General features: G+C 41.3%; 1 protein-coding gene and 1 long non-coding RNA gene across 2 annotated transcripts in view; one reads left to right on the top strand and one right to left on the bottom strand.

Annotated features, from left to right (window-relative positions):
- The window catches only part of LOC150039735 (uncharacterized), a 44,528-nt gene extending 19,495 nt beyond the window's left edge, over positions 1-25,033 (top strand). Inside the window, exons 2-3 of the long non-coding RNA XR_016534249.1 lie at positions 4,927-5,023; positions 24,900-25,033. This is a non-coding gene — a long non-coding RNA (uncharacterized LOC150039735). The remainder of the gene's footprint in view (positions 1-4,926; positions 5,024-24,899) is intronic.
- LOC150039736 (uncharacterized) lies at positions 2,524-3,930 on the bottom strand. The gene has a single exon (XM_090327612.1). It carries the CDS (start codon positions 3,928-3,930, stop codon positions 2,524-2,526), a length of 1,407 nt encoding a protein of 468 aa, XP_090183738.1.
- Positions 25,034-26,804: the final 1,771 nt, after the last annotated feature.

Below are 26,804 nucleotides of genomic sequence, written 5' to 3'. Positions count from 1 at the left end.
GAGAGTTGGGGATATGCAAGGATGCAGTCATCCCCACTGAAAGCACCTTTTGTCAATTATTCTGAAACACACGCTAAATGTGATGTTTATTGGAGAAATACTACCTTTATAGGAGAAATACTAGGCACATATTCTATAATTGTTTATTTGGGGGCTGGGAGTTAGGGTTAGTGATAGAGTACTTGCCTAGAATGCATGAATATGCAGGTCTGATTCCTTGGTACACCAAACATAGAAAAAAGGAAGAAATGCTACTGTGCCTCAAGTGGTAAAATACTAGCCTTGAGAAAGAAGCCCAAGGACAGTGGTCAGGCCCAGAGTTCAAGCCCTAAGACTGGCAAAAAAAAAACCCTACAAAAAGCAGACACATAGAAAGGTAGGGGCACACTCCAACAGTGTGAGTGGTCTCATGGGAGACATACCCAGAGAGATACACACAAGGAGACATCCATGGACACACGAAGGATTACTTTTTACCCGAATTCTACCTTACCAAATGTCTAGCATCTTCCTACCTTTGTATCTCTCATCCCTTGGATTTCTCTAGCCATATAACTATCTTCTTTTTCTTTTTGGTGGATCATGGGACTTGAACTTAGGTTCGACCCTGTCCCTTACATCTTCAACTCAAGGCTACCACCCTACCCCTGGGCCTGTGCATTGTCCCTGAGCTCTATATCCCTTTTTCTACAGATTAATTGGAGATAAGAGTCTCAGGTCCTTTGGTTCCACTGGTTTTGAACCTTGATCCTCAGATCTCAAACTCCTCAGTAGCCAGTAATACTGGTGTGAAACACCACAATTGGCTCCATCTAATCATCCAACTTCCTTTAGTTCATTTTTTCCATTACTACCAGAATTAAGGTGAACAAAACCCTGTCTTAATTGTGTTTTGGTACAGCTGTTTTCAGAGAGATGGAGAAAGGAAAAGTAGTCATGGCAGAGAGATATTCATCGTCCTGAGAAATTTATTTCAACCTACAGAACATGTATAAAACACGGGCTCTTCACAATATATACAATGGTGCTTTAGTGTAACTCACAAAAAAAAACTAAATGGGCAAGAGTAAACAATCACAAACAATGACTCACCAGTGATTAATTCAATCAAAAGAAAACCTAAAGTCATTTTGGGATTACTCATCCAAATTCTTAAGACTCTTATCCTTATTTACCCACCAAAGAACAAGAATGAAGCTGTGGCTCAATTGGTAGAGCATTAACCTCAAGCAAAAATGCTGAAGAATGGTGCCTAAGGTCAGAGTTCAAGCTGCCAACACTTGTACCAACACACACAAAAAAATGTATCCCCTACTGTGTGTCTTTCCATGTTCAATGAATGTTTCAGGAAGTAACAAGGAGATAAAAGGTGTTAAGACAAGCTGGGCACAGTGATTCATGCCTGTTTTCCTAGCTACTCAGGAGGCTGACATCTGAGGATTGAGGTTCACAGACAACCCTGGCACTAAAAACAAAGAGACACTTATCTCCAATTAATGGACCACACATACGCAGGAGCTGGTAGGAGAGCAGTGAAGAAATTGATGGTTTCTGTGTTCTTGAACAAGAGTCACTGAACATTTGTACTGTTTGCTACTTTTCTTCTGTATGAATCACTTCTCTGATAAACACTGAGGTGTGCCTTCCAGATGAAAGATTTTCCTCCATTGTTATAGTAAGGAGATTTGTCTCTACTGTCTTTGTAAGTACAGAGCCATGGATTGTTGGTAAAGGACATTCCACAATTGTTCCATTCATACAATTTCTCTCTTGTGTGGTTTCTGATGCAAACTGAGATATGACTTCTTGAAAAAACTTGCCAGACACTAGTGGCTTATGCCAAGCTACTGAGCAGGCTGCAATCTGAGGACTGTGATTCAAAGCCAGGCCCAACACAAAAAAGTCTGGGAGACTCTTATCTCCAATTAACTGCCAGAAAATCGAAGTTCAAGCTGACAAATAAAAAGTAAAAACAAACAAGGAAAAAAATACTTTCCACATTTGTTTCATTCATAGAATTTTTCTCATGTGGTGTTCAGTGAGGAACCCTGAGCTGTGACTTCTGAGTGAAGGACTGCACATTTGCTACATTCATAAGCCTTCTCTCTGTGTGGGTACTGTGATGCAAACTGAGTTTTCTTCTAGGAAAAAGCCTTCAAATATTTTATTACGTTCTTAAGGTTTCTCATCAGTGACAATTCTTTTATGGTTGCTTTGATGTAGTTTCTTTGTGAAAGATTTTATATATTACTTACATTCATATGGATCCTCTCCTGTATGTCTTCTCTGATGTATAATAAGGCCTACCTTCTGGCTGAAAGCTTTTCCACACATGTTACATGTATGTTTTCTCTCCTGTGTGTGTTCTCTGATGGATGTTAAGTTGTGTCTTTTGGGCAAAAGACTCTCCACACCTTTTACATTCATGAGGTTTATCTCCTGAGTGTGTTCTCTGATGCAAAGTGAGGTATGACTTCATTTTGAAATCCTTTCCATACCTGTTACATTCATAAGAATTCTCTCCTATGTGTGTTTCTGATGGTTAGTAACGTTTGTCTTCCGGGCAAATGACTTTCCACATTTATTACATCCATGAGTTTGCTCTCCTGTGTGTGTTCTCTGATGATTAACAAGGTTTGTCTTCCGGGTGAATACCTTTCCACATTCAATACATCTATGAAGATTCTCTCCTGAGTGTGATCTCTGATGGGCAGTAAGTTCTTTTTTTATGGTGAAAGACTTTCCACACATGTTACATGTATAAGGTTTCTCTCCTGTGTGTCTTTTCTGATGAACAATAAAGCTTGACTTGTCACTGAAAGACTTACCACACATGTCACATGTATAAGGTTTCTCCCCTGTGTGTACTCTGTGATGGTTAGTAAGGCTTTCCTTCCAGGTGAAAGACTTTCCACACATGTTACATGTATAAGGCTTCTCCCCTGTGTGTACTCTGTGATGGTTAGTAAGGCTTTCCTTCCGGGTGAAAGACTTTCCACACTTGTTACATGTATAATATTTCTCCCCTGTGTGTATTCTGTGATGTCTAGTAAGGTGTTTCTTCTGGGTGAAAGATTTTCCACACATGTTACATGTATAAGGTTTCTCTCCTGTGTGTCTGTTCTGATGAACAGTAAGGCTTGACTTATCACTGAAAGACTTTCCACACATGTTACATGTATAAGGTTTCTCCCCTGTATTTACTCTGTGATGAGCAGAAAAGTGATTCTTCTGGGTGAAAGACTTTCCACAGGTGTTATGAGTGTAAGGTTTCACTCCTGTGTGTATTCTCTGATGGGTAGTAAGACAATCTTTCGAAGTGAAAGACTCTCCAAACATGTTACATGTATAAGATTTCTCTTCTATGTGTATTCTCTGATGCCTAGAAAGGTTTGCCTGCCTGGTGAAAGACTTTCCACATTCTTTGCATTCATAAGGTTTCTCTCCTGTGTGTGTTCTCTGATGATTATTAAGGCCTCTTTTCTGGGTGAAAGACTTTCCACATTTGTTGCACTCATATGGCTTCTCTTTTGTAGGAATTCTCCAATGGATTCTAAGAGCTGATTTCTGGGTATCTGGTGTTCCATAGTGGGTAAATTCAGGTGTTTTCTTCCTTGTCTGAACAGCTGTTTGGGTATAGTGAGTAGACTTTTCACAGTCTTCCCTGTGCTTGTTACTGTTATTGCCATTAGGACGCTCAAATTTTTGACTAAAATACTGTGAATATCTAAAGGATTCTTCAACTACAGGAGACACAACTGGCTTATCTGCAGCATGTATGTCATCAGGCTCACTATAAAGAAGCATATTCTGACACTCACTGAATTCTTCTGTCTCCATCAGAAAGGAACACTGATTTTTCCTAATCAGCTCTGCCTTATGTTTTGAACTCCAATCATAAGTTCTAACTAACCTCAGTCTTTCTTCCATTGCTACTTCACATAGACATTCAACTGAATTTTTCTGGCTGAACTTGATTATGTCTTCCATTTCTTGAACAGCTTTAATATGTTAAAATGGAAAAAAGACAAAAACAAAGATTCAAATATTTTTAATGTAAAGACATTTTCTTTGTTTCTTTTTCTCTATTTTTTTTGGGTTTGTCATGGGGCTTGAAGTCTGGGCCAGGGTACTGTCCCTGGGCTTTTCAGTTACAGGCTATCTTGCTACCCCTGGATCCACAGTGCCATGTCTGGATTTCTAGTGGTTAATTGGGAGATAAGAGTCTCAGGGTCTTTAGTGCCCAGGGTAGCTTTGAAACACGATCCTCAGATCTCAGCCTGAGTAGCTAGGATTATAGGCATGAGTCAACATGCCAGGTCAAGGTAAAGACATTTTCTCCCATCCTAACAGTTAGTATTTGAAGATATCAAAAGAGTAATTGACTTATGAGAAATATATATTTTTTCCATGACATATTAACTAATACTGATATTTTATAGTGGAAAATAATGTTTTTCTGTGTTTTCTCTCTTTTTATATGAGAAAGAAACATTTGCTCAAATAATTCAACTATGTATTGGCTGAGTACTTAATATCTCTATATACTATCCTTAGGTTTATTTTTTTCAAATATTGTTTTGATTTTTCATAGGTACATAAGCTGTTCCGTTTTGGGGGGGGGTCATGGGGATTGAACTCAGCCTGCACGCTGTCCCTGAGCTCTTAAGCTCAAGGCTACTGCCCTACCCTTGAGCGAAGCCCCAATTACCACCCTACTCTAGAGCCAAGCCATTTTCTAGAGGTTAATTGGCCATTAGAGTTTCAGATACTTTTGTGCCCAGACTGGCTTTTAACCCTAATCCTCAGATCTCAACCTGCTGAGTAGCTAGGACTACAGGTGCGAGCTACGACATGCAGCTTTAGGCTGTTGCTTTTATTTTCTTGAAATATGTATATTTTTCTGCTTTCTTTCTCAACCATTAGGTAAGGAACAGGAAGATTTTCTAGATTCCGAGACCAGTGGAGTATTTTATCCATCCCTTTCCTTTCACCTAAGCAGGAATGGTTCCCAAGATTAAAGGTTAGTACATGAATCTCTTCAATACTAACTTCTCACTATCAATTCCTTTATTTATTTGTGGAAATTTTAAAGTTCATTTCTGTCAATCTGGGACAAAGTTTAAGTCCAAATTCCTTTTCTGGCTATTCAGACCATCAGAACCATGAAAAATGAAGAGTACTGCAGCTCAGGATGCTCTCAATCATCCACCGTAGACTAAAATCTTTGATCCTGAGTCACAGTCTCTGACCACCACTGTTAAAACATTTTTCTTATCACAGAACACCAGCACTGGCATAGTCCTTTATAAATTATACCTATTCTAGTTATACAGTAAATGAAACCTCATTTTCTACGTCTCTAATTTTTTTGCTTCAGAATGATTACCACAAAGAGAAAGAAAATTTCTAACTGTAACTCTACTGCCACACAAAATTCAACATGACTCCATATGAATTCTTGATTCATAATTCATTAAGAAAAAAGATCACCTAATTCTTTGCCACACTCATAACTCAGGGGAAGCAGGAATATTATTGCTCAGTACACCTCCAGATGTATTTATCTTCTGGGTTGTGGCTCCACCAACACTATACAAAATGTGTTAACTCACCTGTAAATTTCTTTTCTGAGACCTTTCCTATCCATGGTTCTGCACCTTGCTCCAGCTTTTCAATCAATTTAGGTTTGGGAAAACAATACCCTGTTGAAAAGAAATAGTGAAGTATTGCTCATGGTGTGTCATCTGTGTTGTAAGGTCTCACATATCTTGTCCACAAGCTTACACCTAAATCTTCTTTCCCATTTAGCACTTGCTCCATGGTTGATTTTTCCCTAGCATTAGATTTCTTTTTCTCATTGTGTGGCTGGAATTCAGCTCTTTTACTTCAGGCTAGCCTTCTACCAGTTTGAGCCCAAGCTCTACTTCCCGAAATCATATTTCCAGTATTCATATACATTCTACTCTAGATTTTATGTCCAACTACAATAATCACCTATGGCTTATGAAGACAATCTCTTATTCGGGAACATAGTTTACAATTTTGTCAAACTAATGATTTGTCTGCTTAAATAATGACTATAAAATTACCTCAAGAATTACATAATCGAGTCAAAGTTTTCCTTAGATGAAAAAGGATACTAGGGCCAGCACTTTAGCCTACTGGTAGAGTTCTTACTAATGCATGAAGACCCAGGTTCAATTTCTTGTTACCACATACCTAGAAAAGTCAAAATGGTACTGTAGCCCAAAAGGTAGAGCGCTAGCCTTGAGGAAAAGTCCTAGGACAATGCTCAGGCCTTGAGTTCAAGCCCCAGGACTGCCAAAGAAAAAAAAGAAGGAAACCATCCTGGTTGGTGTCGGCGGCTCACACCTGTTATCCTAGCTTCTCAGGAGACTGAGATCTGAGGATTGAGGTTCAAACCCAGTGTAGGCACAAAACTCTCTGAGAATGTGTATCTCCAATTAACCACTAGAAAATTAAAACTGGTCTGGTAGCTCAAGGTGGTGGAGAACCAGCCTTTAGCTGAAGAGCTCAAGGATGGTGCCAAATCCTAGAGATCATACCCAATGATCACCACCACCACCACCACCACCATCAACAACAACAATAAAATTTTAAAAAGAAAGAAAAAAAATGATACTTCCCATGGGCAGGAATATTACATCTAAATAGCACCAAAAGTGTGGTAAAAATTCACCTAGCCACTAAAATTAAATCACTTGGTCTTGCAAGATAAGCTGACTTTTGCTCACCCAGTGACAGCAGGCTTCTGTAGTTCTCCAGCATTACATCTCTATACAGGGTCCTCTGAGCAATGCTAAGGTCCTGCCACTCTTCACAGCTGAAGTCCACAGCCACATCACCAAATGAAACCATTTCCTGCAATGGCACATTTCCATCAAGTAATTAGCCCGGAATCAGGAGCACATCAATTCTGGAAGTTCATTCTTCACATGTATGCTTTTTTTCTTACATAAACTATTTGGAGCTTTCTGTGTTATCCATAGAGTGGGAGAAAAAAAACTCAAAATAGACATAGTTCCCGTATATTAAGTAGGTAATTACCAATACAAAGTTTCCCTAATACATCAGAACACATTTATAGCGCTAGGAATAGAGAAAAGCTGAAAATTCTAAGGAGCTAATAATCAGGCATGACAACATTAGTTATAATAAGTGTCTGAAAGAGTACTTTTAACTCATTTTGATAAAATTCACTACAAATCAAGGTAACAGAGAAGAAAACAAATAATTTCTGCATTTTCATATTCTGCCTCATGGAAAAAGTCATTTAGACCTACTATGAAAAAGTACCCTCTGAAGCAATCAAAACATACAGGACATCACAGGGAATACAATCACAGGGCATACAAACCGCATCAGAAGATCTTCATAAAGCATAGTTTTCAGGTAAGTATTAAAGAGAGTACCAGTACTCAAGAAGGCAGCTAATGATTGATTGGGGCCTTACAAGATTTGACTTAGGTCCCAAAATCAAAACATGTAAAAAAATGTAAATAGCACAAAAACATGCTATGTTAATCTGTTTTGTTATTAAATTTCCAGAGATTAAGGCTGATCATCTGTAGCCTGATTCCTCCTTCCAAAACAAAAGAACTGCTAGCACAAACTTTTATGAACATTGCCTACATGCTACAATAAAGAATAGAGGTGGAAGGTGCATAAAATATTTTTTAAATAAGATTTTCATTTATGTTGGTCTCAGTAGCTCACCAATGTAATCCTAGCTACTCAGTAGGCTGAGATCTGAGGATCATAGTTCAAAGCCATCCAGGGCACTAAAAACCTGAGACTCTTAATTCCCAATTAATCACTGGAAAACAGAAAGTGGGACTGTGGCTAAAGGGGTAAGGGGGTAACCTTGAATTGAAGAGCTCAGGGACACTGCCCAGGCCCAGATATCAAGAACCATGACACAGAAAAGAAAAAAAAAGTAAGAAAAAAAAACATATATGGAGGGAAGAGGGTTTGAGAAAAAGAGAAAAAATAGATATACACAGGAGAGAAAGGAAACAGACTAAAGAGAAAAGTCAATAAAAAAAATTGTGAGGACACCATAGGAAAGAAAAAGGAGGGAGTTTGGGGCTGGTTGTTTGGCCCAGTGGTAGAGTGCTTGCCTAGCATGCAGAAAGACCCAAGTTCAATTCCTTGGAACCACATTCATAGAAAACAAAAGCCAAAAGTGGTGCTGTGGCTCAAGTGGCAGAGCTCTAGCCTGGGGAAAGGCCAAGCACAGTGCTCAGGCCCTGAGTTGAAGACAAAAAGAAAAAGAAAGAAAGAAAAAATAACTAGGTTCGATTCCTCGTTGCCACATATATAGAAAAGGCCAGAAATGGTGCTGGTGTTCAAGTGGTAGAGCTCTAGACTTGAATAAGCCAAAGGACAGAGCCCAGGCCCCAAGTTCAAGCTGCAAGACTGACAAAAAGAAAAAAAAGAAAGGATTTCTAGAAACACCATAAACTATACCATCCAGTAAACTTATCTTTCAAGTAAACAAAGCACTTCAAAAAGTCTGTATGGAGAATAATTTAAGGACAAATAGCTAACTCATTCCTCCAGACTATTTAAAGTTGTGTTTGACCACACTATATCAGTAACTACGGTAAAAGTTTAGTAACATAGTTTAATGTTTGTCATGAGGATGTGGTCTCTGATGGGTTGATAGTGAAACTTTTGATAAAATTCACTACAAATCAAGGTAACAATGAAGGAAACAAATAGGTATCATTGAATTACATTACATGTGTGACTACTTTTTCTCACATTAGAAAAACTAGAAACAAACTGAAGCAAATCTGCACTAACTTAGAATGTAAGATGTTATAATCAACTAAATCCACAAATCATCTTTATCTGGCTTATGAGCGTGTTTCCAAAACTGACTCTGTTTTTCAGTTTTTAATTCTTGGACAAGATCAGAGTCGTAAAATACAAGGTGAGAAATAAAAAGCAATACACCAGAGCTTCTTCCATTCTTTCCTGCTGTTGACATGGAACAGAAGATTCTGGAAGCATGATGGCAGAGAAGGCAAATGAAGTAGTCAGGAAAGAACCTGTGTGATTTTGCCTGATTCTCCTACTCACAACATTACACTGCTCCAGGTGCAGTAGCTTAGGCCTATAATCGTAGCTACTGAGGAGGCTGAGACCTGAGGATTGCAGTTCAAAGCAAGCCCTGATATTAAACAGTCCAATAGACTGTTTAGTCCATGAGAACTCCAATTAACCACCAGAGCTGTGGCTCAAGGGGTAGAAAGGTAGCCTCGAGCTGAAGAACTCAGGGACAAAGCCTACGCCCAGGGTTCAAGTTTCACACACACACACACACACACACACACACACACACACACACACACACACAATTATAGGAGGCAAGGGGAGGGGGGAGGGAAATGGGGACCAAAACATGATAAAGGGTATCAATGTTTGTGAGGCAATGCACCTTCTATATGATGAATATAATGTAACCCTTCTATTAATTACAATAAAATATATGAAAAAAATTATACGTGGGCTGAAAAAGCATAAATCCTTCTTATGGGATAAGAATATTTAATGGCTCAATCTTTAATGGAGCATTATACTCTCCACTAAAGATGAATCCACAGTTTATTAGAAATAAGTTTTATAAAAGCAATTCTGTTCTAAATATACATACAGAATTTCTAGAACAACTGCATGTATAAAAACAATTCAATAACTGAAACCAATGAAAACATACTACACCTGCACTAAAACTAGTTATTACTGAAAATACTCCTTAAGGATGTATAAAATACTTCTCAATTAATGCTAAGTCTTCATATTAACAATGATTGAGACCAGAAATGTTATGACTGCAGGGTGAGATAATTATGTTAAATCCAATCCATTCAGGAGGGACTCAAACCCACAGCATTAAAGTCAACAGCATTCAGTGAATACAGTTAGGAGTCATTTTAATAGCTGCACAGAGACTGCTCTCCATCTTGGAACTGGTTGGAAATAGCCCCAAGCTTCAGTGGGTTTGAGCTTTCAAAGGTAAGCACCACATGCAGGTGGTCAAGCAGGTTAAACTGGACGTCTTGATTTAGGATTTGGACTATTCTTATATACATTAGTAAGTGAATACCCTTCCTTAAAATCTGGAGCTTTCTATTTTGGATTATTTTATTAGGAATATAATTGGTGACAGGCACGTTGGCTCACTCTTGTAATCCTAGTTACTCAGGAGGCAAGGATCTAAGGAGTGCAGAAGAACAGGAGAGTCTTATCCCTGGGCCTTAGCTCTAGGGAAGGGTGATAGCCTGGAGTTGTAGAGAAAAGGGACAGTGCCCAAGCCAAGAGTTCATGTCCCATGTCCCATTAATGAAAAAGAAAATGTAAAGGACCAACACTATACCAAGAATTCCAGGCTTAGCAAGTGCCTCTTTTGAAAAACTATAACCAATTACCAAATAGTACTGAAACCAAATTACATCACTCAGATAAATCTTTTTGAACCCTCTTTGAAAGTTTCCCAAGGATCTATTTCTAGAAATACCAATCACATCATCTACATCAGATGTTCAGTGTCAGTTTGCAAGGAAAAGAGACAGGATGAAGACAGTCCAGTATGCCCATCTCACTAGGTTGAGATGAAGTGTCTTCATGCCAGCTTATTTATTGTCTTCCACCATGCGTGGACTTCTAGGTTTTCCCTGTCCTTTTCTTTTGATACCTAAATACACAAGTGGATTTAGACAGACAAAGCTTCTGAAACCAATAGACTTTCACATATAAATTTCTAATACTTGTCGCCAAAATGGAGCCAAAGCAAAGAAAAAACCAAAGTGGATGCCATTTTTCTAAGCCAATAACCACTGCTTTGAGTCTTAAAATACCAGATCTCAATTTTCGAATCAAAAAGATCCTTAAAGTGCGGGTGAGGTGAGCCTGTGGCTCATTCATGTAATCCTAGCTACTCAGGAGGCAGACATCTGAGGATCAAGGTTCAAAGCCAGCCAGGGCACAAAAGGACCTGAGAATCTTTTCTCCAATTAACCTCTAGAAAACTGAAAGTGGGGCTTGGCTCAAGGGAAGGGAGGTAGACTTCAGCTAAAGAGTTCAGGGACATGCTCAGCACTAGGGGAAGTGCGGTAGCTTTGTGCTGAAGAGCTCAGGCCACAAGCTGATCTGAAGCCCAATGACCCACAGAAATAAAGGAAATATACATTTTTTTGACAGTCTAGGTGCATGACATCAGGGCCTGAGCAGTGTCCTTGGGTTTTCTCAAGGCTAGAGCTTTACCACTTGAGACACAGCACCACTTTCGGCTTTTTCTATGTATGTGATACCCAAAATTCAACCCTGATCTTTGTACATGTGAGGCCAGGTCCCTGCCACAAGGCCAAACTCCCAGACCAACATCAACATGCAGCTTAAGATTGTGGGATTTTTTTTTTGGTTGTAGGCTTTGAACTCTGGAGCTGTGTGTTGTCTCTGAGCTCTTCAGCTGAAGGATACCACCCTATCCCTTGAGCCACAGTGCTACTTCCAGTTTTCTAATGGTAAATTGGAGATACAGGACTCATGGACTAATTGATTAATTAATTAATTAATTAATTAAAAAGCAAGGCACCTTTCCACATGCCCTACAGAGTCAATGTGGTAACTTCTGCCAAGAAGATCCACAAGATACCTTAGGAAGGTTTTCAACATTAACCAGCAGAAGAGGCTGAGCTTAAAACTGTTCAACCGTTCAAAATAGTTTTGTCTGCTTCAATAGCAGATGTACCATGTTTGAAGTAAAACCAGACCCAGAATCAGGGGGAGGGGGCACCAACAACCAAGGCACTCACCTGTCCAAGTGCAGGAGCCATTGCCTTCCCAAAGCCCTGAGGTGGCAAAAGGCAGCTGCACATGTTACAGGGCACACAACCCACATTGGCAGAAAGACCTGGGCAGCCAATACCAGAACCACCACTTGCATAAGCCGCTTGTCCTTCAGCCTCAGCAGCGCCCCTCAGCTCTGATTCTGGTTCCATGCCACAAGCATGCCTTCATTCCCCAGCAGGGCCAACAGCAGCCCAGAACAAACTCCAGCAGCCAAAAGGACTTCCAGCTCCAGCCCAGAAGCTTCCATCTCCTGGCCCGCCAAGAGCCAGATGCTACCACTAAGTCCACTCAGCCAGGGGAGTTGCCGCTGACAATACCCAACGTCTGGAACAGTGGAGCCTCCAGGCTCCAAATTGCCTCCAGTACACTTGCTATCGAGTGCTTGTATCCATCAATCTCTACCTTCTTGTGGATTGTTCCAGCCTATTATGGTGCAACCTGGACCCTGACATCAGATCTCCCCCTGCCTGATCCGCAGTGGTAAATCCCGCTCCTCCACAGGTCCCCTACACACAAAGGCAAAGAGGAAATGCAGAGTTGTGTTCTAGGACACTAATTGGCTCCCACTGGGCCCAGGATGGGCTTTGGCAGAGTTCCAGTGCACCCTAGGATTAGATCCTGGCCTTCTCTGCTACTGTGAGTTAGGTCAGGGAGTCCCATCCTTCCCATGCCCAGTCACTCGGGTCTGGGGCTGAGCACAGCAAGACTTGCTTGGACACTAGGATATCAGCATCTTCATCCATTGATTCGGATCCATGCTGTAACTGGTGTGCACTATTGGTCCCCTGGCCCTGGGTTTATTCATGTCAAAGAATACAGAGCTTGAATGTGTGCATGCCCTTGTATAAAAGGGAGTGCAGTCAGTGCCTACTGCCCAGTGACATCTGTCTTCTGTCCCTACCATAGTGGTGATTGGGGCCCTATTTCTGAGGATGACACACAGAGTTAATGGTTCCTGGCTGTAGTGGTTCATGCCTTTAATTCTAGCTACTCAGAAGGCTGAGTCTGAAAATGTCAGTTATAGGCCAGTGCGGCAGGAAATTTCCTTCAGACCTTTCTCCAGCATTAAAAGCCAGAAGCTGTGCTGTGGCTCAGGTGGGAGAGCACTAGCCTTAAGCACAAAGAGGCCCAGCAACAGAACCCAGGCTCTGAATCCAGGACTGGGAAAAAAGAAAGAGTTACTTAAAACTGTCCTATCTTCCCTGCCCTTCCTTCTCAGCCTACTGCTGGCTTTGTGTAGTCTGCCACAGTGCTGTTGACCAGGAAATCTATGCATCAAGAAAGCCTGCTCTTTCTGGCCAGCACTGGCCACCTCATTCATTCACCATTCCAGGTTGAATATTTTGCACAAGGCTGATGTTCTTTTCTTGGTAATGTTCTGGCTTCTTTGGTAGTTAATTGAACATAGGGTCTCAGAAACTTTTCTGAACAGTCTTTCTTGAAGCCTCCATCCTTGGTTATCATACTTCTGGGTAGCTACTATTATAATTGTGAGCCACTAGTTGCCAGCAAATTTGATGGATTTTCTTTGATACCTCACGTATATGGATTTGAGATGTGGAATTTTTTTTTCATATCTCCCTAAAGTCACTTGTTGACCAAAACTATGCAACAGCCTAACCATCTCACAACAGAGACTCTGAAATAAGAACACATCTTTAGCCGGGTGCAGTGGGCCCGCTAGCTACTCAGGAGTCTGAGATCTGAGGATACAGGTTCAAAGCCAAACCAGGAACTAAAGTGTGTGAGACTCTTCTCTCCGGTTAACCAACAGAAAACTAGAAGTGGCATTCTGGCTCAGGGGATGGGGCAATAGCCTTGAGCAGCCATGTCAGAGCCAGGGCCTAGGCCCACACTTCAAGTCTCATGACTAACAACAACAACAAAAAATATGTATATATAAAAAGATTCAGTTTTAACCTCAGGCACATTTCACCACTTAAACAATATAGGATAAACACAGCAGGGAGGATGGCTTCTGGGACTTTATCCTTATCCCAGAGATAAGACAATTTCCAGGGGAAATAATAGCTGACCACCAATTGAAACTGACCTAGAACTGCTACTTTAAGACTGAGCCCTCCATGGGCCAGGAGTTTGGCCTAGTGGTTAAAGTGCTTGCCTCGCATGCATGAAGACCCGGGTTCGATTCCTCGGTACCACATACATAGAAAAAAGCCGGAAGTGGTGCTGAGGCTCAAGTGGTAGAGCTCTAACCTTGAGAAAGTCCAAGGACAGTGCTCAGGCCCTGAGCTCAAGCCCATGACCGGCAAAAAAAAAAAAAGACTGAGCCCTCCTATTGGGGGAGTCATGGGTATTAAATGAGATGATATAAAATAAAGGGTTGCCTGGCATTGGAGGCTCACACCTGTAATCCTAGATACTACCAAAGCTAAAGCTAAAGATCAAGCTGGGGTTTGAACTCAATACCTTACCCTGAGCTCAAGGGTAGTGCATAACCACTTGACTCACAGCCACATTTCCACCTTTTTCTGAGTGGTTGATTGTGTTGTCTTTAAACCACAATTGTCAGATTTCAGCCTCTTGGGTTGAGAGGATTGCAGCCATGAGTAACATGTGCCCAAATGTTCCCCATGTTTCTCATGTCATTTCTCCTCATTTTTCTTTCTCACTCTGTGCCAGCCACCCACCCTTTTCTTCTGGTTCCAAGTTTATTCCACCCCTAAGACTTTCACACTAGCTATTGCATCTGTCAGATGTTTTCCCATATGTTCTTGTAACTGGCTCACTCATCCTGCAGGTCTTGGCTTCAATGTCAATTCTTCACAGAGACCCTTTGTGCTTGTGTGGATTCTGGAGTTTGAATATTTTGAACTCAGGATCTGGACACTGTGGACACTTTTTTTAAGTTTTAGTTTCAGTTTTAATTTCAAGACTGGCATTCTTCCACATGATTCACCATTGTCTCGTATGATTTAGTGCTAGTTAATAGGAGATAAGAGTTGCACAGACTTTTTACCCAGGCTGATTTTGAACCATGATCCTCAGATCTCAGCCTCTTGAGTAGTTGGCATTATAGGCAAGAGCCACCTTCACAGGATCACAATCACTCTTTTAAGCACTCTCACCTGCACTGTTCATCTTGCAATGGTTGCTTCATGTATTTGTTTATTTACTTGATTGTCCCTGGCCTTCTCCAAATAGCTGATGAGTTGTGCCTCAGGTTGATGCCTTGTTTGCACCTAGCCTACATTGTGGATCATTCGCTCCTGACATTTTATCTGATGACTGGTGAATCACTACTCCTCATCCCCTTGTTGTTCTCTTATTCTCTTGTTGTATCTGGTTCTGGGACTTGAAATCAGGGTCTAGGCACTGTCCATGAGTTTTCTTTCCTCAAGGCTAGCACTCTGCTACTTGAGCCCCACTTTCAGCTTTCTTGGTGGTTAACTAAAGATAGGACTTTCACGGTCACATGATTCCTGAGCTTCACAGTTCACAGCCATCCAAAGGCAGAAAAGTTCATGAGACCCTTATTTCTAAGTAACCATCAGAATACTGAAAGTGGCCCTGGAGCTCAAGTGGTAGAGACCGAATCCTGAGCTGAAATGCTCAGGGACAATGAACAGGCTCAAAGTCAAAGCCCCACTGGAAAAAAAAATAAGAATGAAGAACCTTTGAGGTTTAATTGCTTGCTCTTTCTTTATACTAAAATAAGTTTGTTCAAGAACGTACTGTAAGCATTATTCCATCTTTAACCCACTCTTTTATCTCACACATTTGGAATGCTGATGTGTTTTTCCTATTCTCCTCTTTTCTTTTTTTTTCTTTTCTATGTTTAAGCTGCTCTAACCCTTAACTGATTTTAGGTAAATGTTAGGACGTGGCTACCATGACTTCCCTTGTATATTCTGGTCTTTTCTCCTCTGGATAGACTGGCAATAGGCTTTGGAGATGATATGATCCATGTATGAAATACATTCTCCACAAAGAAGAGTATTATGTAAAATATAGAAATCCAGAGTTACATTAGTAAAGATATTTTCTTTGAAAATTTTTCATATATTTAATATAGCATTTTTAAATCTTTTTTTGGTTGTTTGTGAGGATTCACCTCTCGGCCTGGGCTTCATCCCTGAGCACTTCAGCACTAATGCCCTAACTGTTGAGCTACAGGGCCACATCTGATTTTCTATCTGTTAATTGGAGATAAGAGTCTCAGGGATTTAGAGCCCAGGATGTCTTTGAACCCTGATCCTCAGATCTCAGCCTCATGGGTAACTAGGATCAAAAGAATGAACCACTCATCCCTGCTTTAAAAATATAAATTATTAAAAATTTATTTGTAAAATATATTTTCCTGAAAGTACTAATCCATTACTAGCTTATCTGAATTTTAATGGTATTACAAGATATTATTCACATTAAGGAGAATAACAAATTATGCCAACAGATATATATGACTAGGAGAAGGAAATTTAAATGGTAAATGTGGCCTGAAGCTGTGGCTCACACCTATAATCCCAGCTACTCATGAGGCTGAGATATGAAGATCAAGATTCAAAGCCAGTCCAGTCACAAAAGACCTGAGATTCTTATCTTCAATTAACCCCTAGAAAATAAGAAGTGGAGCTTGGCTCAAGGGTAGTGTGGTAGCCTTGAGCTGCAGAGCTGAGGGACAGTGCCCGGGCCCCCATGGATAGAGTAGAAGCCTTGAGCTGAAGAGCTCGGGGAGAGCACCCAGGCCAGGTTCAATGCCTATCTCACACACATAGACAGACACAGACACACACACAGACACAGACACACATACAGACACAGACACACACACACACACACACAGATGCTCTTGTCTGGGCTCGTGGTAGAGTGGTTGCCTAGCATGTGTGAAGACCTGGCTTCAATTCCTTGACCACATACATAGAAAAGGTCAGGAGTGCTGGGCACAGTGGCTCACACCTGTAATCCTAGCTCCTCAGGAGGCTGAGATCTGTGGATAAAGGTTCAACAGTTCCTTTGACTCTTATCTCCAATTAGCATCTAGAAAAGGAAAAGTGGAGCTTGAATCCCTGTCAGGGCAGTACCCTTGACCAGGAGAGCTCAGGGAGAATGCCCAGACTAAGTTTATACGCCATGAACCAGAAAGAAAAAGAAAAAAGGAAAAGCCAGAAGTGGTTCTTTGACTCATGTGGTAGAATTCTACCGTTGAGAATGCCCAGGGACCGTGCTCAGGTCCTAAGTTCAATCACCTGCCTGGCAGAAAACAACCAAAACAAAAAAGTTGCTCTTAATCTATGATAGCATTTTTGCCAGTCCTGCTGCTTGAATATAGGGCCTTAGCAATGTCCTTGGGATTTCTCAGGGTTGGCATTCTAACACTTGAGGCACAGCACTACTTCCAGCCTTTTCTGTGTATGTTGTACACAGGAATAAAACCCAGGGTTTCCTGCATGCTAGGCAAGCACTCTACCACTAGGTCACTCACATTTCCAGCACAGTGTATTATTATTTTTAGGATCATTTACTTTAAATATTGTCAAAGTGGTAGAGCCCTAGTCTTGAGCAAAAGAGCTTGGAGACAGCACCCAGGCCCTGAGTTCAAGCACCACAACCAACAACAACTGCCCCAGCCAGCAGGGTAGTCAACTAAAGCTCGAGGAGGAGTAGACCTGAATGAGAGACAAACCAGTCACGATAAAGGAGACCAAGACTGTATTCTGATCAAGGTCTCAAACTTTGTTTTTGCACAGCAGAATATATATGCTTAAAAAAGTTAATTGACATAAGTGGGTTGCTTAGTTACTGTACCTGCACAACATGTACCTGAAACAGGTCTGGGCATGTGTCTGGAGCAGGCATGGGGATGGGGTCAGGAGGCAGTCAAGCTGTTCTGCCAAGCAAAATATATAAATCAAGTTCTTTTTTACCCACCAGGATATTGCCCTTGCGCCATCATGGGAAATGTAGTAGGAACAATAACTAATTCTTTCAGTTTGCGGGCAGAGTCTTACAGTTACTAGGTTCTTTCAGTTTACAGAAACTTATAGTTTCTGGATGACATAGTAACAGCTATTTGCTTCCCAACAAACAACAAAATTAAATAAACTTGTACAAATACTTTTCTATTTTGTTTTTTTTTGGTGTGTATGTGTATCTGCTTGTAAGTAACACCTCCACTTCTGGATTGTGTTTGTGTGGTTATTGAAGAGTTTCATGGGCTTCTCTGCACAGGTCAGATTTGAACCTTGATCCTCAGATCTCAATTTCTTGGTTAGGAAGGATTATAACCATGAAACACCAGCATCAGGTTCTTCATGCTAAATACTAAGAGTGGAGTATTTTACACTTATGGCATCTCAGTGTAAAGTCATCTTTCCTCAGTAGTCACTGGAGCTAAGGTCTACTGTAATGGATAGGTACCTCAGGGCCAAGTTTACATTTGATAGGAAACACCTGAATTAAAATAAAATTATATTACCTTTTTTTGCCAATCCTGGAGACTGAATTCAGAGCCTGAGCACTGTCCTTGACTTTCTCAAGGCTAGAGCTCTACCACTTGAGCCACAGCCCCACGTCCACTTTTTTCTATGCAAGAAAAGCTTGGAAAAATATCATTCAAGCCCTGAAGACCAACAACTTTAACCCAGACTGATATATCAAGTGAAACTAGCATTTACATTTGAGGGAGAAACAAGAATATTTCATTCCAAAGAGAAACTGTTTGAATAAGTGCACACTAAACCAGCATTACAAAAAATATTAAATAATCAACAACAAATTCCAGAACAGAAAGAACTCCCATCACCAAAAACAAAGGGGGAAAAAGAGAGAAAGAAACTCAGAAGTAAAAATAAATAATGACAAAGGACACTAACCACTTCTTCATAATTTCCCTAAATGTGAACGGGCTGAACAATCCAATCAAAATACACAGAGCAGCAGACTGGATTAAGAAAAAAGACACATCCATATGTTGCGTCCAAGAGACCAAACAAGGACAGAAACAAACTCCAAGTGATAGGATGGAAAAGAATTTTCCACTCCAATGCACTTTGCAAAAAAGCAGCAGTAGCAATCATAATCTCTGACAAAATTAACTTCTCAGTAAAATTAGTACATAAAGATAAAGATGGACACTACATATTTGTAAAGGGTACAATTCATACCCAGAATATTACAGTTATAAACATTTACTTCCCCAACGCGGGAACACCCAAATTTGTCAAGCAAACTCTCAGAATTACAGAACAAGATAGACTCAACACACAGTCATAGTGGGAGACTTCAATATGCCACTCCCACCAAATGACAGGTCAACTCAACAAAAGATAAGCAAAGACACCATTGACTTAATGGACACCGTAGCCCAGTTGAGCTTAACAGTTATACACTAGTCTTCATTCCAATCGTGAAACTATACATTTTTCTCACACCACATGGAACATACTCCAAAATGGATCATATAATAGTTCAAACAGAAAACTTAAGCAGATACAAGAGGACTGATATAATCCCATGCATTCTATTGGATCACAGTGCAATCAGACTAGTTCAGAACAACACAGTAAAAGGGAAAAACCATTCAAACACTTGGAATCTGAACACACACTTCTGAATAACTCCTGGGTTACATAGTTACATAACAAATCAAAAAAGAAATTCAAAACTTTCCTGAATGTAATGACAACCAAGATACATCACAAAGGAACTTATGGGACATAACAAAGGAAGTTCTAAGGGGCAAATTTATTGCACTAGGAGCACAGATTAAAAAGACAGAAAAGGGCCAGGAGTTTGGCCTAGTGGTTAAAGTGCTTGCCTAGCATGCATGAAGACCCAGGTTCGATTCCTTGGTACCATATATAGGAAAAGCCAGAAGTGGTCCTGAGGCTCAAGTGGTAGAGTTCTAGCCTTGAGAAAGTCCAAGGACAGTGCTCAGGCCCTGAGCTCAAGCCCAGGACTGGCAAAAAAAAAGACAGAAAAAAAAAGCATGTAAATAACCTAAAGAACTTGAAGCACTTAGGGGAACAAGAAAAAGGTTACTCTAAAACAACTAGAAGGACAGAAATAACAAAAATAGTATCAGAAATATCAGAGATTGAAATAAGATCTACTATACATAATTTTAGTAAATCAAAAAGTTAGTTCTTTGAAAGAGTCAACAAAATTGACAGACCCCTGGCAAGATTAATCAAAAAAAGGAGAAAGGAGACTCAAATAAACAAGATTAGAGACCCTATGGGAACAATCACGACCGATATCCAAGTAATTCAGTCCAGTATGAATAAGTACTACCAGGGCCTCTATTCAAAGAAACAGGAAAATCTAGTAGAAATGGATGATTTCTTAAATAAATATAGGCTACCCACATTGAACCAAGAAGAGGTAAGCAAATTGAATGAAGGTTTAGACCTATCTTCAGTAGATTGAAAAGCTCTGCTAATATCTAAGTGTGTCCATTAAAGGTCTGTCATCTTGTCGTCTTGGTAGAGTTTGGGCCAGAGAGGAACAGCCAAGGACCCATGTAATCAAAGGACCAGAATGAGAAGCAGCATTGCTGTTGGCCTTAACCAAGACTATAGTTTGAGCATCTTTGGCCTGCAGGAGATGCTCCTTGACTGAGAGTACTGACAAGGACTGAGACTAGTCATATGGCCCCAGAGCTCACACCATGACAGGACTGGGAGCTGTGTCTAACAACTGTCAGACAGGCCTTGTCTGACTCTGGGACTAAAAGATGTCAGAGAGGTGAGTCCAGCAGGCATGTTGGACACACAGGAGAGAATTAGGCAAGTTAGGACTAGAATATAGTAACAAGAATATAGTGTTCACTCTGCTAAGCTCTATTAAATCAATAAACTCTGTTGCATCGTATACCTGCCTATTGCTAAATTACTTCCCTGCTCATAACACCTGGAGTCATGTGTGGGTACTTGTCTGATTGTTTTAGTAGACTTGTCAGTCCAGTGCCTGGGACTAGGAGTTTTCCTATGACACTGCTCCCTGGCCTGAGCTTACTTATGCCTGAACCAGCTCAGATGCCATCATGCCATGCTCATGTAAGTGAGTTCATATCCAGTTTCCTGGTTCTTGTCTGGTCACCATGGTGTCCCAATCCAGCTCTCCATTGGAACGGAGGTGTTTTGTTGACAGTTTTGTTCTTTCTTTCTGGCCTGTTTCCTCACTGTGTTAAGTGTATTTGCTAGCTGCTTATCTTTGTGACAGGATTCTACCATGTAGTCACTGCCCTTTTAACAAAACCTCCAAGCTTCTACCCTGCAAAATATGGCTTCACCTTACAACTCTACTACTTGAGCCACAGCTCAACTACTGCTTTTTTATATTTTATTTTTGGTGGTTTATAAGAGATAAGCATCCCGTGGTAAGAAGGAACACTACAGAGAGGCCAGTGATCAGAAGAAGATGGTGGTTTGAAACCAGTCTGGGCAGGAAAGGCCATGAGACTCTTATCTCCATCAGTAGGCAGGTAGTTGTAGAGTTTCAACTATGAGCAAAACACCTCAAGTTCAAGCCCAAGTCATGAAGTCACTACAATAAGTCTGGTGGAATTTTCTGCCTAAGCTGCCTTCGCATCATCATCCTCAGATGTCCCTCTCCATGAGCAGCTTGAATTACAAGTATGAGCCTATGACTCAATTTTAAAATCACTAACCAACCCTTCTTTGCCTTCCTCCTCCAAGTACTACTCCTTCTTGTTCTTCTTCTTGTTCTTGTTCTTCTTCTTGTTCTTCTTGCTCTTCTTTTTCTTCTTCTTCCTCTTGCTCTTCTTCTTCTTCATCGTGAGCCTTGAAGTCTGGGCCTGCCCCTGTTACTGAACTTTTAAGCTCAAGGCCAGTACCCTACCCATTGAACCACAGTGTGACTTCCTGTTTCCTGGTGGTAAATTGGAAATAAGAGTCTCATAGGATTTAGTGTATGGGATGGCTTTGAACAGCCATCCTCACACTTCAGCCTCCTGTGTACCTAGGATTAGAGTTGGGAGCCACTCTATCCAATTTTTCTTCCTCTTTTTCTTCCTCCTCCTCCTCCTCCTCCTCCTCCTCCTCCTCCTCCTCCTCCTCCTCCTCCTCCTCCTCTCCTTCTCCTCCTTCTCCTTCTCCTTCTCCTTCTCCTTCTCCTCCTTCTCCTTCTCCTTCTCCTTCTCCTTCTCCTTCTCCTTCTCCTTCTCCTTCTCCTTCTCCTTCTCCTTCTCCTTCTTCTTCTTCTTCTTCTTCTTCTTCTTCTTCTTCTTCTTCTTCTTCTTCTTCTTCTTTTTTGTATATTTTTATTGTAATTAATAGAAGGGTTACATAATATTGGCCAGATAGAAGGTACATTAATTCACATACATTGATACCCTTACTCATGTCTTGGTCCCCATTTCTATCCCCCCCACCCCCACCCCTCATTTTTTTCCATATAATTTTTGTTGTAATTAATAGAAGGGTTACATTACATTCGCCAGATGGAAGGTGAATTATTTAACATACATTGATACCCTTTCTCATTTCTTCTTGTTTTTATTCCATGCTATTAAAATCCTCACCACTTTCTCTGAAGTTCTTTCCTCTTGTTGCATTCTCTTCAAAGGATTAGTACCTAGAAGTATTTCTAACCCAAGAATCTACATTGATGGACATCTCATATGTTGCCTTTCATTGATGTTTGGGTACATTTTCTTTCTTTTTAATATAATTCTTTCTGGTTTTGTACTACTGATAAATATAATCAAGGGCTTCATGCCTCATGCATGCCACCCAAGCAGTTTAAGCTACATATCCAGACTTTTTCTCTCCCCCCTCTCTCTCCCTCCCTCTCTCTCTCTCTCTCTGGTTCACACCTTGAAATACAGCTCACTTCTTTATATTTTTGGTAGATATTCTAGAGTTTGGATTCAAGTCATTGCCCCAATGTCTTAGACTGTCTGCCTGCCTGCCAACCTGCTTTCCCTTCCCTCAATTCCTTCCTTCCTTCCCTCCCTCCCTTCCTTCCCTCCCTCCCTCCCTCCCTCCCTCCCTCCCTCCCTCCCTTCCTTCCTTCCTTCCTTCCTTCCTTCCTTCCTTCCTTCCTTCCTTCCTTTCTTCGTTCTTTCCTGCCTTCCTCAAGGATAGCATGCTCTATTACTTGAGGCACAGCTAAACTTCTTTATTTTGTGGGCTTTTTGTGTTGGATAGTTAATGGGAGATTACAGTAGTAATCCCATGAGTAGTCTAGGGGAATACAGAGAACTCTGAGGGTGAACCTCAGGGTTCAAAGACTGCATGGGTAGGATAGTCCATGGGACTCTTATCTTTAATTTATCACCAAGAGCCATGAAGTAGTACAGCTTAAGCCTTGAGAAACACCTCAAGTTCATGCCCATTTACTGACTCTAATACTAGTCTCATGAACCTCCAGGCCTAGGATGGCTTTGAACCACAATCATCAGATTTCATCCACTCTGAACAGTTTGGATTACAGGTATGAGTCTAGATTTTAACATATTAAACTGGCACCTCTTGGCCTACATTTTCATTTGTTATTTTGGTTGTTGTTGTTAGTGCAGGTTTGATGGCTTGTTATTTATCACTTTAGAACAGGCTTTATACTTTGAGACACATATGAAAAGGGCAGGAGGAAATTTTCTTAATCTTTCTTTCTTTCTTTCTTTCTTTCTTTCTTTCTTTCTTTCTTTCTTTCTTTCTTTTTCTTTCCCTTTTGCCAATTTTGGGGCTTGAATTAAGGGCTAGACACAATCTTGGACACTTTATGCTCAAATGCTAGGGCTCTGCCACCTGAGCCACAACTTTTTCTGTGTATGTGTTAATGAGCAATAGAACTCAAAGCTTCATGCATGATAGGCAAACAATCTACCCCTAGGCTATGATCCTCACAACAACTGAGGATAGGAAATTGAATTTTTTGGTTTTATTTATTTAAAAAATTTATTAATGTTGATTAGTATGCATATTTCAAAGACATGGTATCAAACAAGTTTTGAAGAAGGGAATTTCTCTATATAATCACTGGTACTTAGTTTCTCGAAAACATAATTAAAATAGATACATATTAATGTATATAATAAAACATGTCTACAGAGTCATACATTTTTGGTTTTTAACTGGAGATAAGAGTCTCACACTACCCTACCTAGGCTGGCTTTGAACTGAAATCTCAGCCCCAAGTAGCTAGGATAACAGGCAAAACACACTAGCAGAGGCTATGTTTTTTGTTTGTTTGCCTGTTTGTTTGGTTTGGTTTGGTTTTTCCCAAAGGAGATACAATCCTATCATGGGCTTTTTCTGCCTGGGCGGGCCTTCAGCCACAATCCTCAAAGCTCATTCTCCTGAGTAGCTAGGATTTCAGGTGTGAAGCACAGGCTAAGCCTTGCACTTTCTAAGTGCCTAATGAGACTGTGAATAAATTACCTTTATAACAGTTCATCCCTATTTTCTCCCCAGACTGCCCACTGGCAGTCCTCCCAAAGAGGCTGAATTGTTTGTTTGTTCATTTCCACAGAGAGATTTACTCAGATACCATTACAAGTCATTACCCACCAGGGGTTTCATAGTCTTACGTCAGAAAGTCAGTTCAAAGGGGGACCCTGCCTTGTTCCCATCCAGGGCAGAAGATCTGCAGGGTACCCTAGGAATGTCCAAGCCCAGAGAAACCAGGGGCTAGTCCCTGAGCAAGTGGGGAAGTGGGTCCCTGGGTCTCAGGCTGCTTCTTCCTCTTCACTTTCATGATACTGTTTGCAGTGGGTGTGAAGAGGTCAGAATCATTTTCAGAGCCATACTCTTCTCCTGAGGTCTGTCACTCAGTTGGGAGCTCTGACTGAGCCTGCCTGTTCTTGTTGTTCTGTTTCTCAGACACTTCAGAGAAGGCTTCAGCCCTTCCTTCTGCAGAGAGCGCACATGGTCCAGAGCACAAAGGAAATCTCAGCCTTCACTTTCTGTCCCTCTTCAATAGGGTCAAAAATGAGAAAGTCCCCTCTCTTGATCCAGATGTTCTTTTGGTACTTGGAGGGCATGCTCACCAGGAAGCGCTTCCCCCTGTGTTGTCTCCACATCATGTAGATTGTTTCCTGGGGTCCCACGAACACAGAAGCTAGCCCGAGTGGAACACTGAAAAGAACTCAATGTCTGGAGCTCTTCGGAATCCTCCTAGAATTCTGTGAAGCAGAGGAGCCTTCGATCCCTCCACAGAACGCTGGCTGCTGGTAGGCTAGCACAGGAGGCACCCTTAGTGAGGAGACTGCGGGAGCTCCTAGAGCCACAGCTCTCTGACCTGCTGGCTGCTCGGACCGCCCACTTTATAGTACTTTTTAGGGTGGGTCGTCAGGTGAGCGGGAAATGGAAATGGAGCAATGTGCTCAGGGCCAGGTGGTGGGAGCGGCCCTTCCTGGAGCCTAGAGGCCCTTGTCTGGAGGCCAAAGGAGGCACCTGAGGGAGGGGGGGATGAGGCCCCATTGCTGAAGCAGGCCTGAGGACTTGCCTTTAGAGCTGACTCCATCGCGCTGCAGGAGGGGCTGCACCATACACGCAGAAATACAAGAAACTTATTTCTCATCAACCTACAACATCATTCATGATACTTTGATGCCTAATGGCTAAATGAGGCAAACTTTTCCTTTTGTAACAGTTATCAAAGTATGAAGACTCCAGGGTTTAGGATCCGAATACTCACTGTACAATTACAGGAGCAGAATGAGAAACTGGCCCGAAAGACTGCTTGGACCTGATCCGAGGTGGTACGTGCATAAGATTCAGGAATTTGACAGCAGACCTGAACAGCGAGATGATACAGAAATGCCGTGTTTCTTTTCACATGATGCTTTGCTTTGCACAGGAATTCACTGGTCTGTTGTTGTGTGTCTCAGGTAAGTATTCTGTTTGAAAGGATTCAAAAGAACTTTGTTTCTTTGGAAGACTTTTCTGGGTGCTGCGAATTGGACAGAATAGAGAGCCTTGTGTATGTCAACCCAGGCTCCACCATTCAGCTCTGTGTTGATTTGCAATAAAGTATGGAAGTTGCACTGAAAATAACCCTTCATTTTCCCAGGTGCCACAGTTCATGCCTCTAACTTCATTGGCAGAGAGGGGCAAGTTTGTGGTTTGAGGCCAACAGGGGCACAAAGTTATCAAGACCATATCTCAGTGGGATGTGGTATGAGTCCATCTCCACTCTTGAGGTGGTGTGGGTGAGAGCTTAGTTGTGAGATCTACACCACTCCTCTAACGAGGCATATCTGAGAGGGGTACAGACAGCCCTCACCTGGAGTAAGAAATGCCCACATTTCTCCTTTCTCATTTAAGCTGCCTGGGATTGGTGAATGGTTGGACTACATCCCACGGGGCACATTCCCAAGATGAACCCAAGTATAGAAAACCCAGTTTCCAAGGCACTACTGTAGGTCTGAGAATTTGGAGCCAGAGAACGCTGTTGTGAATGCTACAACAATTACCATGGCTGTGCCAGTGGCTTTACTCTATCCGAACTTGTCATCTTGTGGATAGATATTCTGGATTCGTATTCCTGGATCATATGGCAATTGTATGTACAGTTGTGTGAGGAATCTAAAATTGGCCTTTCACAGTGGTTATGGGTAAGATTCAGAGGACTACTCTACCTGTGTCCTCTCAGGACCACTTCAGTGGAATAGGAGTAGAATACCAAGTGCCAGACCTCTCTGACAGACTCTCCCTTGTACAAGGGCATTATCATTTTTCAGATGGAGGTGTCTGATGATGCAACTCAAAATGGTAGAATAGGTAGGTTTCCTTTAGAGGGGCTACTCTGGTTTGGACATGTGTCCAAGATCATATGTTACCAAGATCATGCTGCCTGTAGCAGGGATGTACTGTGAGGATTCAGAAGCACCTCACTCATGAGGTTTTGGATGTCCTGAATAGACTGATGCCATTACAATGGGAGTAGTCAACTTCTTGTGAGGATGACCTTGGTATGAAGGTTGATACAAT

This window comes from Megascapheus bottae, unplaced genomic scaffold, assembly GCF_031878675.1.
Source record: "Megascapheus bottae isolate mThoBot1 unplaced genomic scaffold, mThoBot2.hap1 HAP1_SCAFFOLD_45, whole genome shotgun sequence".
NCBI lineage: Eukaryota > Metazoa > Chordata > Mammalia > Rodentia > Geomyidae > Megascapheus > Megascapheus bottae.
This window is presented reverse-complemented; position numbering and strand designations above follow the sequence as displayed.

Excerpts from the sequence above, each read along its gene's own strand:
- LOC150039736 (XM_090327612.1), bottom strand. The coding sequence starts at position 3,930 with ATGGAAGAAAGACTGAGGTTAGTTAGAACTTATGATTGGAGTTCAAAA.